Source organism: Protobothrops mucrosquamatus, unplaced genomic scaffold (assembly GCF_001527695.2).
Source record: "Protobothrops mucrosquamatus isolate PMUCROS unplaced genomic scaffold, P.Mucros_1.0 scaffold4164, whole genome shotgun sequence".
Classification (NCBI taxonomy): Eukaryota; Metazoa; Chordata; class Lepidosauria; order Squamata; family Viperidae; genus Protobothrops; species Protobothrops mucrosquamatus.
The window spans coordinates 43,811-64,345 of record NW_015390090.1 but is presented as its reverse complement, the minus strand read 5'-3'; the positions used below and the strand labels follow the sequence as shown (position 1 = coordinate 64,345).

The following is a 20,535-nucleotide window of genomic DNA, read 5'->3' as shown; positions in this document are numbered from 1 at the left end:
ATTGCACCAATAACTAGGAGATGGAGAGTTCCAGTCCCATCTTAGACATGAAAGGCAGCTGGGGGACTTTAGGCTGTTGGAAGAAAAGTCTTCATCAGGGTCCAGTCCAAGCCAGGAATAAACAAAATGGAGACTGCTTTAGAAAGAAGGTTGCAGTTTATTGAAGAGGAGAGCCACACAGAAAGATGGCTCTGGAAGAAAAAGAGAGTGAGCACATGTAAGGAGTAGATTTTTATACCCTCTGGAGCCTTTTGTTTGGAGTTGCTTCCTGTTCCTGTGGCATGAACATTGATCTGAGTCTGTGCTCTTTTGGTATCTGTGGGTTAATACTATTATGTCCTGTCTTGGGTGGGGTATGTAGATTTTAGGTGTCTTTATCTTCTTAATCTTCTAGCTGGGGGCCTCCAACCTTTCTGGATGGTTTACATCTGCATTTCTATAGAGCTTGGGGGGGGAGGGAGACTTGGGGCTATTAAGAAAAAACTGGGCATGCTTTTCTGCTTCTTTAAGATCCTTTAAGGAAATATATTTTTCTGCCCTTTTAATATTTCCTTCTCTGGGGGGGGGCTGACTTCCCACAAGGCCAATCATCAGAAAACAGTGAGTTCTATTCCCACATTATGCAAGAAAAGCCAGCTAGGTGACCTTAGACAATTCACTAGGAGACTGTGATTTCTCGTCTCACTTTTGGCATAAAAGCTGGCTGGGTAACTTTGGGATAATTACTCTCAGCTCACCTCACCTCACCTGTTGTAGGGAAAATAGGGAGGGAGGGAGGCAAGCTGGATATATTTGCTGCCTTGGGTTATTTGCCAAAATAATAAAGGTAGGATACAAACAAACAAGGATATTTGCTGCCCATAGAATCCTCCATGCAAGAAACTCAAGAGTTCTTGATGTCTGCAGTGACGTATCGCTTCTTTGCCACCTGAAACTGATGGTTTCAAAACTCAGAATTATAGAATTGTTCCCTGAATTCTTCTGCATAACTAAAAGTAAGGACACACTTGGAATACTGCATCCAGTTTTGGTCACCACGATGTAAAAAAAGATGTTGAGACTCTAGAAAGAGTGCAGAGAAGAGCAACAAAGATGATCAGGGGACTGGAGGCTAAAACATATGAGGAACGGTTGCTGGAATTGGGTCTGTCTAGTTTAACGAAGAGAAGGACGAGGGGGGACATGAGAGCAGTGTTCCAGTATCTCAGGGGCTGCCCCAAAGAAGAGGGAGTCAAGCTATTCTCCGAAGCACCTGAAGGCAGGACAAGAAGCAATGGGTGGAAACTAAGCAAGGAGAGAAGCAACCTAGAACTAAGGAGAAACTTCCTGACAGTGAGAACAATTAACCAGTGGAACAACCTGCCTCCAGAAGCGGTGAATGCTCCAACACTGGGAGTATTTAAGAAGAGACTGGACAGCCATTTGTCTGAAATAGTATAGGGTTTCCTGCCTGAGCAGGGGGTTGGACTAGATGACCCCCAAGGTCCCTTCCAACTTTATTATTATTGTTATTGTTGTTGTTGTTGTTGTTGTCGTCGTCATCATCATCATCATCATCATCATCATCATCATCATTATTATTATTATTATTATTATTATTATTATTATTATTATTATTATTATTATTATTATTATTATGTCTCCTGCCTCCCAGTCTTTACCTGTAAGTTAAGACTGGGAGGGCAGGAGACTTTGAGTTCTGCGGCAGAATCCAGGGAACAATTCTATAATTCTGAGTCATTATTCTCCTGCAAAACTGGACCAGATGTAGTTCAACTTCTTCTGTGCTCCTACTACTTCTGGTTAATTAATTAATCAGTGGAACAATAGTTTGTTCCCTGGAGGTTTTAAAAAAAGAGTCTGGAAAGCCATTTGTCCAGAATGGTATAGGGCAGGGGTAGGCCACCTTGGCTCTTTTATGACTTGTGGACTTCAACTCCCAGAATTCCTGAGCCAGCCATGCTGAGGGGAAAAGGAGAGGTTTCCAAGCTGAGCCATGCTGGCTCAGGAATTCTGGGAGTTGAAGTCCACGAGTCATAAAAGAGCCCAGGTTGCCTACCCCTGGCATACAGTTTCCTGCCTGAGCAGTGGGTTGGACTAGAAGATCTCCAAGGTCCCTTCCAGCTCTGTTATTCTGGTTCTTCTCTTGGTCTCCTGCTCCTCTTTCTGCTGACCTCCCTCCCTTTTGCTCTCCTTCTCCAGGTGATCTGTACCTTGGTGGCTGCTTTCCTTCACTTTTTCTTCCTCTCCTCCTTCTGCTGGGTGCTGACAGAAGCTTGGCAATCCTACATGGCCGTGACGGGCAGGCTACGGAACCGCATCATCCGCAAACGTTTCCTGTGCCTCGGATGGGGTGAGCATCCCTCGCTCAAACTGTGGCGAAAGTTACGATCTGTGTTTTGCGGTGTAGCCTGTGTACCAAATGCGAATCGAAAGGTTAAGGCTGGCTTTAGACCTTGCAAAAACGGAGGCTTCGCCGCCAGGCATGCATGAAGAATCCTGAAGAATCAGGATCAGGTTCACACCTTAAGTTGATCGATCTTCTTGATCTGCTGCTCAAGCCCTATAGACCAGGGCTTTTCAACCTTTTCACCCATTGTACCACTTTTAGGATATGGCAACATCCGAGTACCACCAGTCGCCTAGCAAGGTGTCAAAAACTTGATGACCAAAAAAAAAAAAAGGAAAAAAGTGATAAAATACAGGTAGTCCTCAACTTACAACAGTTCGCTTAATGACTGTTCGAAGTTACAATGGCACTGAAAAAAGTGCTCCCCAAGGCACAGCTGAGCAAGACACCTGCCTGCCCGCCCGGCAGTGCTCTTCCTCCTGTCCGAGGTTTTCATTGTTGTGAGCATTTCTGTTGAGGATTGGAAGTGGGGGTGGGGTGGGGGGTGTTTGGTTTTTATTCCCCCCGTCAGCTGGGTGGTTGCAGCAGGTTTTGGTCACTTCACATGACCCTGGGACACTGTGACCGTCATAAATCTGAATCAGTTGCCAAGCATCTGAATGTAAATCACCAGACCCTGGAGAGGCTGCAACATTCCAGCTGATCGGCGCTTCTTCTGGGCTCAGCGGAAGCACCAGGATCAGCGCCGAGCTCCAGCTGGAAACTGTCGCTGATCCTGGGGCTTCCACTGAGCTCTGACAGTCCTGAAGAAGCGCCGATCAGCTGGAAAGCGGCACTGATCCTGGCGCTTCCGCTGAGCCCTGACAGCCCTGCAGCTCCAGCCGTCTCTCGCTCAGGCTTGTGCGGTGCTGCCACCGGTTCAGCTCATTCCCCTCCCCCGCTACTTTTCTAGGATGGTTGTGTACCACCTGTCAGGTGCCAATGTACCACAGGTGGTACCCGTACCACTGGTTGAAAAGCCCTGCTATAGACAAGGATCTGGTCAACCGAAGTTCCATACGGGGAGTCCTCGCCTTACGACCAGAATTGAGCCCAAAAATTTCGGTTGCTAAGGGAGACGTCTGCTAAGTGAGTTTTGCCCCATTTTACGGTTTTTCCTGCCACCGTTGCGAGATGAATCAGTGCAGTTGTTAAGTGAGTAACCCGGTTGTTAAGTGAATCTGGCTTTTCCCCATTGACTCTGCTTGTCAGAAGGTTGCAAAAGGGGGTCAGATGATGACCTCGGGACATGGCGACTGTCGTATCTATGAGCCGGTTGTCAAGTGTCTGAATTTTGATCACGTGACCTTGGGGATGGCCATAAGTGTGAAAAATGATCATAAGTCCCTGTTTTCAGTGCTGTTGTAACTTCGAACAGTCACTAAATGAATGGTTGTAAGTTGGGGACTATTTGTACTAAATTGGCGCTAGATAAGAGTGAAGAAGGAGAGTGCAAAAGTTGGCTTGAAACTCAACATTAAGAAAACCAAGATCATGGCATCCGGCCCTCTCAATTCCTGGCAAATAGATGGGGAAGAAATGGAGGTAGTGACAGATTTTATCTTCCTGGGCTCCAAGATCACCACAGATGGGGACTGCAGCCAAGAAATTAAAAGACGCTTGCTCCTGGGGAGGANTTGAAACTCAACATTAAGAAAACCAAGATCATGGCATCCGGCCCTCTCAATTCCTGGCAAATAGATGGGGAAGAAATGGAGGTAGTGACAGATTTTATCTTCCTGGGCTCCAAGATCACCACAGATGGGGACTGCAGCCAAGAAATTAAAAGACGCTTGCTCCTGGGGAGGAAAGCTATGGCAAATCTAGACAGCATACGAAAAAGCAGAGACATCACCCTGCCAACAAAAGTGCGTATAGTCAAGGCCATGGTTTTCCCAGTTGCAAGGTACGGCTGTGTAAGTTGGACCATAAGAAAGGCTGAGCGCCAAAGAATGGAGGCCTTTGAACTCTGGTGCTGGAGAAGACTCCTGCGAGTCCCCTGGACTGCAAGGTGATCAAACGGTCAGTCCTAGAGGAGATCAACCCTGACTGCTCTTTAGAAGGCCAGATCCTGAAGTTGAAACTCAGGTACTTTGGCCACCTAATGAGAAGGAAGGTCTCACTGGAGAAGAGCCTGATGCTGGGAAAGATGGAGGGCAAGAGAAGAAGGGGACGACAGAGAATGAGGTGGCCAGATGGAGTCACTGAAGCAGTAGGCGTGAGCTTAAATGGACTCTAGAAGATGGTAGAGGACAGGAAGACCTGGCAGAACGTTGTCCATGGGGTTGCGATGGGTCGGACATGACTTCGCAACTAACAACAACAAAAAGTGTCAATAGAAGTCAAGAAGGATTAAACTTAGACCGTTAGTGGGAACGTAATGATTATAGGCTAATGACTTGCTTAACTCTGTCCCTTCTACTACTGTCTCTGCAGTCAAAAATCTCAAGAATTAGCAATTCTTGAAGTTTTAGAGGTTAATCCCAAATTTGTCATATTGTGCCAATGGTAATTAGATTGCTGGGTGGAAATCTTTCCTAACATCTTATACCAAATACCCATTTGGGATGTTTGCATATGCCATAGTGTCTGATTTTTCTCTAGGCTGCACCAACAGAGGGACAGAGTCAAGATCATATGAAGTGTTAGTACCACTTTACAAGGCCTTGGTAAGGCCACACTTGGAATACTGCATCCAGTTTTGGTCACCACGATGTAAAAAAGATGTTGAGACTCTAGAAAGAGTACAGAGAAGAGCAACAAAGATGATTAGGGGACTGGAGGCTAAAACATATAAGGAATGATTGCTGGAATTGGGTATGTCTAGTTTAATGAAGAGAAAGACGAGGGGTGACATGATAGCAGCCTTCCAATATCTCAGGGGCTGCCCCAAAGAAGAGGGAGTCAAGCTATTCTCCAAAGCGCCTGAAGGCAGGACAAGAAGCAACGGATGGAAACTAATCAAGGAGAGAAGCAACCTAGAACTAAGGAGAAACTTCCTGACAGTTAGAACAATTAACCAGTGGAACAACCTGCCTCCAGAAGCGGTGAATGCTCCAACACTGGAAGTTTTTAAGAAGAGACAGCCATTTGCCTAGAATGATATAGGATCTCCTGCTTGAGTGGGGGGATTGGGCTAGATGACCTCCAAGGTCCCTTCAAACTCTGTTCTTCTTGAGAAGGCTAGGAAGCCATAGATAGTGAAAACAAATAGCCCAGTGATAAGTGAATCAATCATTTAACTAAGAAGAAAATTGTAGACACTTTGAACATATTGGATACAAACATGTTTAGCCTTGAGAAGAAATTGCTAATTGGGATAGAACATCAACCCTTAAATGGATGTCACAGGCTCTCTTTAGTGATGGATAAACACGGCTGGAAAGTAATTCTAAGAACAGGAACCAGAAAATTGATAATTGGCAGTTACTGAGCAGATCACCGTGGCACAGCTGAAGGTCTATCCAGACAGATTTCAATTCATTCTGCTTTGAGGTGTACCTTCTTAGAAAATAAGACTTGAATTTTCTCTTGATTGTAGCCCCCATATTGTTTTTATGGTGGACCAATATATATTTTCACCGTCTTACCTTCCTACTCTTTCATTCAGATAAGACTGATATGGAGAAATACCGATTTGGATATCTTAGAGGGGGAGGAGGTGGTTAAGGTTGGAAGGATGAAGTGGGACAAGGATGATTTTGAGGAGGGTCTAGGACAGGGGTCTTCAAACCTGCCCCTTTTATGACTTGTGGACTTCAACTCCCAGAATTCCTCAGCTAGGCACAAGTCATAAAAGGGCCAAGTTTGAAGACCCCTGGTCTAGGACAACTCCCCATGGTTGACTCAGCCTGTTGTGATTCCGTGCCAACCTGTGATCCCAGTAGTTGAGTCTGGGGAATCAGAGGAGGAGGAGGAGGAGGAGGAGGAGGAGGGGCCTGGAGAGCCATCAGAGTTGGAGGGAGGCTCTGATGAACTGCAGGACTTACAAACTAATGAAGAGGCTGGTCCTTCCACTCGTCATCAAGCTAGCTGTGCTGGGAAACTGAGTCGGACTCAGAGGAAGCGCAGCTGGAAGACCTCAGAGACATTCATAAACGTAGACAGGTCACATGAGTAGGACAGAGGGAGGCAATGGTGCGACTCCAGGGGAAGAGGAGAAAGCAGTGAGAAGCCATGCCTTGGGGGCTTTGTAACAAAAAGGGAACGTGTGGGCAGGGCTGGTTGCTGGAGGCAACCGTTTGCAAAGAACTTCAGAGTCAAGAGATCATGGTCTGTTTATTTTGCCTGTGAGTTATTTCCTGTTTGACTCGTGCTCCGTTTTTGCTTTTGGACAAGGTCTCCGTTGGAAAAGTGTTCTGTTGCTTTTGTTTTCTGGGACAATTATCAGGTCTGTAACTCAAATAAAAAGGGTTTATTTTCCAGTCTACTGTTCAAAGAAGGGTTGTCTTTGTGGAGTAACAAGGACGTGCGTAGGCTGGGACAGAACACAGCCCAGCCAACTCACCACAGGACAACTGACTGCGATCAACTTGCTGCGGGACCACTCCCTGTGGGACAATTCAACACAGGATAACTCAAGAGAGGGACAAGTGATCTTCTAATTTCTAGGTCTTCTAACTTGAGAAGGTTGAAACCAAAAAGACGAAGACAAAGCCTGCTGCATTGTTTAATGAAGAGAAGGACGAGGGGGGACATGATAGCAGTGTTCCAATATCTCAGGGGCTGCCACAAAGAAGAGGGAGTCAAGCTATTCTCCAAAGCGCCTGAAGGCAGGACAAGAAGCAACGGGTGGAAACTCATCAAGGAGAGAAGCAACCTAGAACTAAGGAGAAACTTCCTGACAGTGAGAACAATTAACCAGTGGAACAACCTGCCTCCAGAAGCGGTGAATGCTCCAACACTGGAAGTTTTTAAGAAGAGACTGGACAGCCGTTTGTCCGAAATGGTATAGGGTTTCCTGCCTGAGCAGGGGGTTGGACTAGATGACCTTCAAGGTCCCTTCCAACTTTATTATTATTATTATTATTATTATTATTATTATTATTATTATTATTATTATTATTATTATTATTATTATTATTATTATTAAATCACTTGTCCCTCTCTTGAGCTATTCCGCATTGAATTGTCCCACAGGCAGTGGTAAGATTCAGCCGGTTTGCACCAGTTCGGCAGAACCGGTAGCTAATTTTTTGTTGCCCGTTCCCAGAACGGATTTCCGGGAGCGACATCCACGCAGAGAACCGGTTGTTCACCTATTTGAATCCCACCACTGCCCACAGCGAGTTGTCCCACAGCGAGTTTATCACCGTGAGTCAGCCGGGATGAGTCAGCTGGGATCACCGGTCCCATTCCATCTTGAGGAAGACTCTTGTCAATAGTAACCCGAAGCCAGATGCCCTCTTTTTAGACCTGATGGGGAGAGTTGATGTGGGAGGTTTTCAAGAAGAGATTGGACAGCCATTTGACTGGGATGGTAGAGGCAGTGGTGGGATTCAACCAGTTCGCACCAGTTCGGTAGCCAATTTTTTGTGGCCCAGGTCCAGAACGAACTTCCAGAAGTGGCATCCAGACAGACAACCGGTTGTTCACATATTTGAATCACCACCACTGGGTACAGGGTCTCCTGCCTGAGCAGGGGGTTGGACTAGATCAGTGGTTCTCAACCTTTTTAATGCCGCGACCCCAACCGGTCGTAAGTCGAGGACTAAACCGGTCGTAAGTCAAGGACTAAACCGGTCGTAAGTCAAGGACTAAACCGGTCATAAGTCGAGGACTAAACCGGTCATAAGTCGAGGACTACCCAACTGGTCGTAAGTCGAGGACTTTCCCTGCCCGGGAGCGCCGTGCATGCGTGGTTCCGCCCCCTGCGCCGGCCGAGGCGTAGCTGGCAAGCGGCAGAGACGGAGCAGGCCGACCACCAGCTGGCCCAGCCCAAGGGAGGTAAGGCACCCACCGGAAAAGGGGGAAAAATGGCAGACAGCCTTGCTTGGCGACCCCCTTGAAATGGTTGATCGACCCCAAATGGGGTCCCGACCCACAGGTTGAGAACCACTGGACTAGATGACCTCCAAGGTCCCTTCCAACTCCGTCATTCTGTTACACTCTCCTGGATGTATGAAAGGATATGACAGTTTGTGCTGTGGATGATTGTTATGGTTTGAGGAGAAAGTTTTTTTTTGAAAAAAAATGGGAAATTCCTTTCCACCTGCAGGGTGAGTGCGACCATCGCAACGGATTTCCAGACATTCTGCTTGTTCTAACGGAGAACCCAGACCAATCAATGTTTTCCCTCTCTAGAGACTCTCAACTGTTTACCGTTGCCCGGCTGTATTGAACGAAAGGATTGTAATTTATTTACTCTTGGTCTTACCTCATGTAATCCTGGCTTAATTGTCATTTAATATCCTTCAGAACTCGGCCAGCAAGACAGCTGCCAGATTCACCAGGGTAGTTAATTCGCCTCTGGCCAAGATGCTTTTATTTAAAGTCTCGTTGAACGACATGCTGATAAAGAGCTGGGCTCTGGGTAGGAAGAAAGTAAAGAGATCAGACAGGAAAAAAATGGCAATTTTTAGAACCGCAGAAGCTGATTCTGAATAATTCTGAATAAGATTAGGCTAGAAATCGTGGGTGCTCCATCACTGGAAATTTTCAAGAAGAGACTGGACCTGTCTCAGATGGTATAGGTTCTCCTGCTCTAGCAGGGGGCTGGACTAGAAGATCTCCAGGCTCCCTTCCAGCTCCATTCTATTCTATTCTATTCTATTCTATTCTATTCTATTCTATTCTATTCTATTCTATTCTATTCCATTCCATATTTTCTATTCTATTCTATTCTATTCCATTCCATTCCATATTTTCTCTTCTCTTCTCTTCTCTTCTCTTCTCTTCTCTTCTCTTCTCTTCTCTTCTCTTCTCTTCTCTTCTCTTCTCTTCTCTTCTCTTCTCTTCTCTTCTCTTCTCTTCCCTTCCCTTCCACTCAACTCCACTTCACTCCACTCCACTCCATTCCATTCAATTAGATATTTTCTATTCTATTCTATTCTATTCTATTCTATTCTATTCTATTCTATTCTATTCTATTCTATTATTCTATTCCATCCCATTCCATATTTTCTCTTCCTGTCCCTTCCCTTCCCTTCCCTTCCCTTCCCTTCCATTCCATTCCATTCCATTCCATTCCATTCTATTCTATTCTATTCTATTCTATTCTATTCTATTCTATTCTATTCTATTCCATTCCATTCCATTCCATTCCATATTTTCTCTTCCCTTCCCTTCCCTTCCCTTCCACTCCACTCCACTCCACTCCACTCCATCACTCCATTCCATTCCATCTCTTCTCTTCTCTTCCCTTCCCTTCCCTTCCCTTCCCTTCCCTTCCCTTCCCTTCCATTTCATTCCATTCCATTCCATTCCATTCTATTCTATTCCATTCCATTCCATTCCATTCCATACCATTCCACTCCATCTCTTCTCTTCTCTTCTCTTCTCTTCTCTTCTCTTCTCTTCTCTTCTCTTCTCTTCTTTTCTCTTCTCTTCTCTTCTCTTCTCATTCCACTCCACTCCACTCCATCTCTTCTCTTCTCTTCTCTTCTCTTCTCTTCTCTTCTCTTCTCTTCTCTTCTCTTCTCTTCTCTTCTCTTCTCTTCTCTTCTCTTCTCTTCTCTTCTCTTCCATTCCATTTCATTTCATTTCATTTCATTCTACATCCATACTAAGAAGGGGCAAAATGGATTTAGAAGAGGAGACAGGAGGGAGAGATTCTTGTTCCTCAAGGCAATTTTTGTTTCTGCTTTAATAAATCTTTGTGCAACTGTTTTTTTTATTGTGTCTCACAACATTTTAATTGATTCTCTGTAGGTCTCCCTGCCTTGGTGGTTGCTATCTCTGTGGGGTTTACTAAAGCCAAGGGCTACGGCACCGGGAACTAGTGAGTAAGCAATTCCTCCTTTCCCTTTTCTGTCCAGAAATAGGAGTAATTCAGATTTGATATCCGTTAGCCTCATCATTGAGGAATAATCACTTGTTCTCTAGCCAGTTTCCTCCACGTTGCATCTGGGGAGGAAAAAACTCTTGACTTCCACCATTTTTCTTTACATGTGCTAAATTCTCTTTTCTTCTTCCTTGCCTAGCTGCTGGCTGTCTTTGGAGGGTGGTCTACTCTATGCCTTCGTGGGACCGGCAGCTGCTGTGGTTTTGGTATATGATTTCCCCCCCCTTCTAAATTTCCTCCCTCTACTATCATGCTTGAACAAGTTACAAAGCCCATGTTTTAGGATCTTTGTTTTGCTTTCAAGATGAACTAAGCCCCAATGGAGTGCGGAAGTTCTTAAACTAAGGCCATTTTTAAAATTCTGGGTTAATTCAGAACGGAAAAGGCCAAATTCATGGGTAAATTTCTAGGAAAAATTGGATTGTGTGTTGTTGTTTCTTAAAAAAAAGTGGGGTGGGTTAAGAACAGAAAGAGAGCAGAGAAGAGCATCCAAGATGATTAGGGGACTGGAAGGCTAAACCATACGGAGAATGGTTGAAGGAACTGGGAAGGTCTACTCCAGGGGTAGACAACCTTGGCTCTTTTATGACTCGTGGACTTCAATCCCAGAATTCCTGAGCCAGCATAACTCAGGAATTCTGGGAATTGAAGTCCACGAGTCATAAAAGAGCCAAGGTTGCCTACCCCTGGTCTACTCTAACTAAGAGAAGGACTAGAGATGACATGATAGCAGACTTCCAATATTTGAAGAGTTTTCACGGAGAAGAGGGGGTCACGTTATTCTCCAAAGCACCTGAGAACAGGAAAAGAAATGGATGGAAACCTATCAAGGAGAGATCTCACCTAGAATTAAGGAGAAATTTCCTGACAACGAGAACAATTAACCAGTGGAACGGCTTGCCTTCAGAAATTCTGGATGCTCCATCACTGGAGGTTTTTTAAGAAGAGACAACCATTTGTCTGAAATGGTACAGGGTCTCCTGCTTGAGCAGGGGGCTGGACTAGAAGACCTCCAGGGCCCCTTCCAGCTCTGTTAATCTGTGATCTGATTTCACCCATCCGCAGTGAAACCTTTTTAAATCTCAGCAATCCTACGATGAGAAGGGATAAACTTTTTATGGATGGGAATTTTTTTTTTAGAATTTAGAACAGTGTGGCTGATGGGTACATGTTTTGGGGGGTATAATCAAGATATTTGTCATTAAGCCTCTCCCTTTTCAGCCACAAATTGTACCCTATCTCTAACTTAATGCCAAGCATTAGCAAACGGGGGCCAATTTATTTATTTATTTAAAACAAAGATGGTTGAAAGGAGCCACGGACATCACCAATCGTGATTTTTTTTCAGTAATCCAAATTGAACCCCCCCCATCATTTTGCATAGAATTAAATAAAACGGGGACAATTTATCCCTTTAAATGAATCTCAGAAGGCAATCGGTCCTGAAGGCTATTTATTGCTTATGTTAATTAAATAGAGCCTCCAGGGTCAGGGGCAATATGCCTTTTAACTGCTCAAGCGAGAGAAGCATCAGTTGAGAAAATTAAGCAGAGGGTGTAAATGGTTGTATTATCTGGGAGTGATTTCCCTGGACAGCAAAAGAAGAAATTGGCTGCGATTTTATTTCCCTTGGTAGACTTTGGTCATGGGTCTAACACCTGTGTGAAGCTACAATCAGGCCAAACTGGGAGGGTTCCAGCTATCCTACAGCTAGTAAAATAAATGTAAATAAAAGCTATCAGGCTCTCTGGGGACTTCTTCTGAGCAATATGCTTTCAGTCACTCTTTCTAGGACAGGGGTGTCCAAACTCTGGCAATTCGAACACTTGTGGACTTCAACTCCCAGAATTCCCCAGCCAGCCAATATGCAGATTATCAACAAGTATAGCTTGTTCGTATTAGCAAATTAACCTGTTTTCTGGATTTTAACATGAGTCCCGATCCTTACAATACTCAAACAGGCTGCCCACTGCACCCTAAACTAACCAAGATCAAAATTAAACCATGCCATGGTGGTGCAGTGGTTAGAATGCAGTATTGCAGGCTAACTCGCTGCTCAGTGCCAGGAGTTTGATCCTGACGGGCTCAAAAGTTGACTCAGCCTTCCGTCCTACCGAGGTCGGTAAAATGAGGGCCCAGGTTTGGGGGGCAGTGGTGGGGTTCAGCCAGTTCACACCAGTTTGACAGAACCGGTAGCTAATTTTTTGTTGCCCAGGCCCAGAATGGACTTCCGGAAATGGCATCCACACAGAGAACTGGTTGTTCACATATCTGAATCCCACCACTGGTTATAATCTGCATATTGACTGGCTGGGGAATTATAGAATAGAATAGAATAGAATAGAATAGAATAGAATAGAATAGAATAGAATATAGAATATAGAATATAGAATATAAAATATAAAATATAAAATATAGAATATAGAATATAGAATATAGAATATAGAATATAGAATATAGAATACAGAATACAGAATACAGAATACAGAATACAGAATACAGTAGAATAGAATAGAATAGAATAGAATAGAATAGAACAGAATAATAAAATATAGAATAGAATAGAATAGAATAGAATAGAATCATAAAGAATAGAATAGAATAGAATAGAATAGAATAGAATAGAATAGAATAGAATAGAATAGAATAGAATCTGGAAGGGGCCTTGGAGGTCTTCTAGCCCAGCCCCCTGCTCAAGCAGGAGAACTTATACCACTTCAGACAAGTGGCTGTCCACAAGTTGAAGTCCACAAGTCTTGAAAGTTGCAAAGCTTGGACATCCCTGTTCTAGGACAGAATGAAGTTAGCCAGATGCAAAAAGTCTCTCTTTACCCAGAGAAATATGCCACGCACAAACACAGACACAGTTTATCTGCCAATTAGTATTCTTTGGAACCCTCCTGGGAAAAAAAATGGTTGGCCTCCAATATTTGCTGTCTCAGATCCCAAAAATTCATCGCACAAAATGATGCTGAGATGCAAAAATGGTTCAGCACAGTTGACCTTGCTAAAAATCCAGTTGGGACTGAGATGTCTTCTCCAGCAGAGCTAGGCTAGCAGCTGGGGAAGATCTGGAGGACTTTAATGCAGGGGTCTTCCAACTTGTCCCTTTGATGACTTGTGGACTTCAACTCCCAGAATTCCTCAGCCAGGCACGCGTGCCTGGCTGAGGAATTCTGGGAGTTGAAGTCCACAAGTCATCAAAGGGACAAGTTGGAAGACCCCTGCTTGAATGGGTACATCAAACCCAATCCGGTTTCCAAGTCAACCTTTCTGTTGTTTCTCTTCCAACAGGTAAACATGGTTATTGGGATTCTGGTGTTTAACAAACTTGTATCCAAAGATGGAATAACAGATAAGAAACTGAAGGAACGGGCAGGGTAGGCGTTCTATCAATCCTTCCTCTAAGAAAAGCAAGCAATATCTATATATTTATCTATCTATAATGTAGATGTTTTGCAAAGTCACTTTCGATAACCAGGCAGGAATATTATGGCGAGGAAAAAAAAATGGTGGTTTGGGGAGAAAAAAAAAGCTTCAACCAGCCTTCTGGGCGTCTTCTTCTGACTTTGTGGCCTGGAAAGAGCACGGAGTGACACTACCAGTGGGATTTATTTAAAGAAGCACAAATGCAACAGGAACCTCTTCAATTGTACTGAGCATCAAGAATAGGAGACAGGGACAATCACGTGTCTCCGGATGAAGATATTAGGATGAGTCGCCCCCATCTAAAGGGAAGGAAAAGGGTATTTTTCCATTGCACTATTTAGAGCAGACATGTCAAACACAAGGCCCGGGGCCCGGATGCGGCCCACGAAGTGGTTTCATGTGGCCCGCGAAGCCATCCTGGAAACAGTGAGGGAACGGCCCCCACTGCCTTGGCCCTGGCCCAGGCCGGCCGGGAGCCAATGTACAATTTTGTGGTGGCCATCTATGCTGAAATGCATTCAGTCTTAGCTCTACAAGGCTATCTGGAAACAGCGAGGAACCAGTCCCTGCCGCGTCGGCCCCGCCCCCTGGGTGCATGCTGGGGAGGTGTCACCCTTTGTGAGGAATGAAGAAATGCACCATGCCTTGGTGCTTGCCCCGGTCCCACCCCCTTCTGCCAGAGACCCTCAGATCACTTTACCACTTTACAATGCCTTGGCAAGGCCACACTTGGAATCCTGCATCCAGTTTTGGTCACCAGGATGTAAAAAAGATGTTGAGACTCTAGAAAGAGTACAGAGAAGAGCAACAAAGATGATCAGGGGACTGGAAGCTAAAATGTATGAAGAACGGTTGCTGGAATTGGATATATCTAGTTTAATGAAGAGAAGGACAAGGGGGGACATGATAGCAGTGTTCCAATATCTCAGGGGCTGCCCCAAAGAAGAGGGAGTCAAGCTCTTCTCCAAAGCGCCTGAAGGCAGGACAAGGAGCAACGGGTGGAAACTAACCAAAGAGAGAAGCAACCTGGAACTAAGGAGAAACTTCCTGACGGTTAGAACAATTAACCAGTGGAACAGCCTGCCTCCAGAAGCAGTGAATGCTCCAACACTGGAAGTTTTTAAGAAGAAACTGGACAGCCATTTGTCCGAAATGGTATAGGGTTTCCTGCCTGAGCAGGGGGTTGGACTAGATGACCTCCAAGGTCCCTTTCAACTTTATCATTATTATTATTATTATTATTATTATTATTATTATTAGTCCCACTCCTGCCCAGGCCCCCACAGGCACCCTTGACGCGAACAATGTAGACCTGGCCATGCCCACCCAGTAGGCCACACCCACTCCATCCATGCCCACCCAGTAGGCTGCACCCACCCTGGCCACACCCACCCAGCCCCCAAGGGCAACCGCAATGCTGATGCTGCCCTCAATGAAATTGAGTTTGACACCCCTGATTTAGAGGAAAGAGACAAAGAATCTACTTTCAGCCTTGTTTCTGAGGAATGCTTGGCTTGCGTTCATAGACATCACAGGGAGATCTGCCATCAGTCCAACTTTGAAGTCTTCTAACATACGAGGGCAATTTGGAAATAAACCTACAATACGCTTGGTTATCAAATGACAGACATTCGCAGATACAGAACTTGTATTATGCACATCAGAAAACTACAACGTTACATGACTTTTCGACATCATCGCCCTTCAAATTGAGGCCCTTGTCACAATGTCTTACAAGGTTTGAAATTCCTTAGTCGTCGTCACTTGGCGCTAAATCTGGGCTACGGGGGGGGGAGGGTTTGATCAAAAACATCCCAACGGAACTGCTTCAAAAGTTCTTGGGTGCGTCTAGCGTAGGGGTCTTCAAACTTGGCCCTTTGATGACTTGTGGACTTCAACTCCCAGAATTCCTCAGCCAGGCATGCCTGGCTGAGGAATTCTGAGAGTTGAAGTCCACAAGTCATCAAAGGGCCAAGTTTGAAGACCCCTGCTGTACTCAATTCCAGAAGATTGGAACGGCTGGCAGTAGACCAGTGTTTCTCAATTTTTGGCTGTTCTGTGTGGACTTCAACTCCCAGAATTCCACAGCCAGCATGGCTGGCTGTGGAATTCTGGGAGTTGAAGTCCACACATCTTAGAATGGCCGAGGTTGAGAAACACCTTCTAGCATTCTACAGACGTGGAGAGACCTAGACTTCCTTGTATGTTACAAACCATGTGTTGCACCAAAGTATTTCAGACATCACCACACTTATTCCACCTCACTAGCCTTTAAAGCAGGGGGTCTTTAAACTTGGCCTTTTAGGACTTGTGGACTTCAACTCCCAGAATTCCTCAGCTGAGGAATTTTGGGAGTTGAAGTCCACAAGTCCTAAAAGGGCCAAGTTTGAAGACCCCTGCTTTCAAGCATGAAAATGCATCTTCAAGGACTTCCCAAGGTCAACCAAGCCATCTGAGGTTTCTTCCCTGGAATCAACTCCAAATCTGGCAAGTTTCTTCTGAACAGGATTCAGGGAATCGTTGGTGCTCTTTAGATCAGGTAGATCCCATGTTTCTCGTAACGCTGTTGTAGCCTCTGCAACACACCCATGCTGCAATCTTAATATAAATGTGCAAATCCCTTCATATTAAACGGGGAGACAAGAGGAACGGGAACCAAAGCAGATTTGGACTTGCTGATTCAAACTGGGTCCTCCAGCTCATCCCAAAGATTTCCAAAGGCGCATAGCTCTGCCGTTCCTTTATGGGCATTGCTCTGATATTAAAACCTGGCCCAAAATTTAAATTAAATCCTGCTTTCGCTGGTTATCGACTGTGCTGAAGAGATGCTGGAAATGCAGAATCTTAGGGGGAAAGGGAGGGAGTTTGGGGTTTTTTTTAATGGCTTCCCTTCATGTTGTTTTCTGTGCTCGCTTGTGAACCTGTTTCAAAGTTGTGCTTTTCAATGTGCAAAAGAACTTGTGGGTGCGTAACCCGTGGAGAACGTGGCGGCGTCCGATGGGGGTTAAGAGCTGTGTCATCGCCGGTGACGGAACTGGTGAACTTCAGCCTGGAGTCTTCCCAAACTGCGTTGGAAAGTAAGGAGGGAGTAAATTTCGGAGGCAAGCCCACCCAGAGGTGTAAGCTAGGCGCGGCACCGTGCCAAACGCGCTGCACAGGTTTGTCCTCTCCTTATGACCACAGTGGAACCCAACGGTTTCGTCTGCCAAGCGAAACGTTGGTTAAATTTGGAGTTTGCCACGTTTTACGACCTTTCTTGCCGCCGTGGTTAAACGAATCTCTCAGTTGGGGTTTTTTTTTTGTTTTTTTTCAATTTTTTAACATTTTATTAGATTGTAGAATAAAATGCAAAAATGCAAAAGCCAAGTGAAGGACACAGTGGGGAGAGAAAAGGGAAAGGAAAGTGAGGGGGAGAAAGGAAAAAGAAAAAAAAAGACATTGACTTCCGACATCATCATCATCATCATCATTGAAAAGTTAAAAAAAAGTCAAGGTTTGATATTAATGCTTTATTCTACTGAAATAGAGGAAGGGTTTCTATAGGGTTTTCTGCCTGAGCAGGGGGGTGGACTAGAAGACCTCCAAGGTCCCATCCAACTCTATTATTATTATTATTATTATTATTATTATTATTATTATTATTATTATTGTTGTTGTTGTTGTTGTTGTTGTTGTTGTTGTTGTTTTTATGTGCTCATTGTTGTCGTTGTTGTTATTGTTATTGTTGCTGTTGTTATATAATAATAACAACAGCAGCAGCAGCAATAACAATAATAATAATAATAATATAGTTGGAAGGGACCATGGAGGTCTTCTAGTCTGGACTACTGCAATGCTCTCTACATGGGGCTCCCCTTGAGGAGCATTCGGAGGCTCCAGTTAGTCCAGAATGCAGCCGCGCGGGCGGTGATGGGAGTGACTCGTCGCTCCCATGTAACGCCGCTGTTGCGCGAGCTGCACTGGGTGCCGGTGGCCTTCCGGGTGCGCTTCAAGGTGTTGATTATCATCTTTAAAGCGCTCCATGGCATCGGACCTGGTTATCTCCGAGACCGCCTTCTGCCTCAGATTACCTCTCATCGGCCGATACGCTCCCACAGAGAGGGTCTCCTCAGGGTGCCGTCAACCAGACAGTGCCGGCTGGCGACCCCCAGGGGGAGGGCCTTCTCGGTGGGAGCCCCCACCCTATGGAACGAACTATCCCCAGAGATCCGGGTGATTCCGGATCTCCCCTCCTTCCGCCGCGCCCTCAAGACATGGCTATTTAAGCTAGCAGGACTGGCCTAATGGGTTATCTTAATTTGGTTTTTAAAATAATTTTTAACAAGAAAAGGCCAATAATTAATATTCTATTTTAATTATATTTTAAATTAGTATTTTTGTATTATGTACTTGTTTTAAATGGCTGTAAGCCGCCCTGAGTCCGTTTGGAGAAGGGCGGGGTAGAAATTTAAATAAACTAAACTAAACTAAACTAAACTAGTCCACCCCCCTACTCAGGCAGGAAACTATATAGAAACCCTTCCTCTATTTCAGTAGAATAAAGCATTAATAATAATAATAATAATAATAATAATAATAATAATAACAACAACAACAACAACAGTAGCAATAACAATAATAGAGCTGAAAGGGGCCTTGGAGGTCTTCTAGTCCAACCCCCTGCTCAGGCAGGCAACCCTATAGAAACCCTTCCTCTATTTCAGTAGAATGAAGCATTAACCTCAAACCTCGACTTTTTTTTTTACTTTTCCATACTTGTATAAAACTGGCCATTTCTGTAACAACAAATCGATCTAATCAGTAAAACCCCGAATCACACACACACATGCCCCAGGACACTGTCACCGTCGTAAATACGAGTCAGTGGCCAGGCTTGTGAATTCTGATCACGTGACCATGTGGGGGGGGGGAACTCGGCAACGGTCGTAAGGGTGCCAAATGGTCACAAGTCACTTTTTCCCATGCCATCGTCATTTCAAACGGTCACTAAGCGAACCGTCGTAAGCTGAGGCCTACTGGGATTTGCGTTTGCCACATCCTCAGCACCGCCGCTCGTTCCTTCTCGTCTTCCTTTGACGCAGAATTTTGGGGACAAAATTTTGTCTTCTTTTTAGACCGAACTGAAATTACACACACACACACACACACACACACACACACACACCAATTTCAGTAGCAAATTGAATTCTGGACAGATGCTAATGTTGTTCCTACTGAGGTACCAGCCGTCCCTCAACTTACAACGTTCATTTAGTGACTGTTCAAACTGACAACGGCACTGAAAAAAGTGACTTACGACCATTTTTCACGCTTAACGACCATGGCAGCATGCCCCCCTGGGGTCACGGCGATCAAAACTCAGACCCTTGGCAACCGACTCACATTTATGACAGTCACAGTGTCCCCAGGGGTTCCACGATCCCCTTTTGCGACCTTCTGGCAAGCGATATCAACGGGGGAAGCGAGATTCGCTTAACGACCAGGTGGCTAAACTTAAGAACCCCAGCAATTCACCTCATACTTTCGACCACAATTTCCGTTGCTCAGTGAGATTTTTGTACAGTGACTTTTTGGCCCGTTTTACGACCTTCCTTACCACCCTTGTTAAGCGAACGGCTGCAGCTGTCAAGTTAGTCACACGGTCGTTAAGCGAATCCGGCTTCCCCCGTGGGCTCTCCTTGTCAGACGGCCGCAAAAGGGGGATCAGAGTGACCCCGGGGACACTCTAACCGTCATCAATATGAGTCCGTTGCCAAGCGTTTGAACTCTGATCCCCTGACCGTGGGGGATGCTGAAATGGTCGTTAAGGGTGACAAACGGCCACAAGTCGCTCTTTTTTTGTTGGACGGTCACTAAACGAACTCTGGTCAGTTGAGGAAGGCCCGTAACGGTGGCAAAGGAAGGTCGTAAAGTGGAGCAGAGTTGACTCCAGCAACGTTTCGCTTAGCGACGAAACGGGGCGGTGAGTCAAGGACTAGCCGTGAGATCTTGGATCCTTAGGGACTAGCCACCTCGGGGTGATTTAAATCAGCCAATCTCCTCAACCAGAGATGTTGGTGATGGAGCGATGGGCCAGGACGACCTCTCCACCTTTCTTGGTGGACCTTCCAGGTCCCTTCGTTTTCTCCTCGGCAAGTTCCGGCTACCCAGGTGCTTTGACACAGCCCGTGACCTCTTGGGATGCTGGGAGGGGAAGTGGGCTGTGGATGATGGTTTCCTGCACCTGGTATGTTAAAGATGGGAGTGTTAACCCTTCCCTGTCCTGTTCTTTTGTTTCTGTCTTTCTTTCCCGCTCTCTTTCTTTCCCTCTCTCTTTCTTTCAAGCTTCGGGTGTTTGGGCTGGGGTTGTCCTTTTGTTCAAGTTCCTTCTTCTGTTCTTTTTGTTGAATATCCTTCTTGACCTTCTTTTCCTCCTTCTCTTCCCCTTCCCCTCCCTTCCTCCCTTCCCCCTCTCATACACTCCCTCCCTCCTTTCCTTCCTTCCTTCCTTTCTCCCTTCCTTCCTTCCTTCCTCCTTCTCAGTTCTTTCTCTTTACATTCCTTTCCCTTCCTTCCTTCCTTCTCTCTATATCATTTATCTCCCTGCTTCCTTCCTTCTTTCCTTCCTTCCTTCCTTCATCTTTCTGTTCTTTCTCTTTACATTTCCTTCCTTCCTTCCTTCCTCCTTCTCAGTTCTTTCTCTTTACATTCCCTTCCTTCCTTCCTTCCTTCCTTC

At 45.3% G+C, this 20,535-nt stretch overlaps 1 protein-coding gene across 1 annotated transcript in view; it reads left to right on the top strand.

Moving 5' to 3' along the window:
- Positions 1-2,202: 2,202 nt before the first annotated feature.
- LOC107298647 (adhesion G protein-coupled receptor B1-like) overlaps positions 2,203-20,535 on the top strand; it is a gene marked incomplete at its 5' end in the record, with an annotated part of 47,575 nt that continues 29,242 nt past the window's right edge. The window contains 4 exons of the mRNA XM_015828025.1: positions 2,203-2,353; positions 10,259-10,328; positions 10,531-10,597; positions 13,686-13,771. Of these exons, the coding sequence (XP_015683511.1) occupies positions 2,203-2,353; positions 10,259-10,328; positions 10,531-10,597; positions 13,686-13,771 (374 nt within the window). The remainder of the gene's footprint in view (positions 2,354-10,258; positions 10,329-10,530; positions 10,598-13,685; positions 13,772-20,535) is intronic.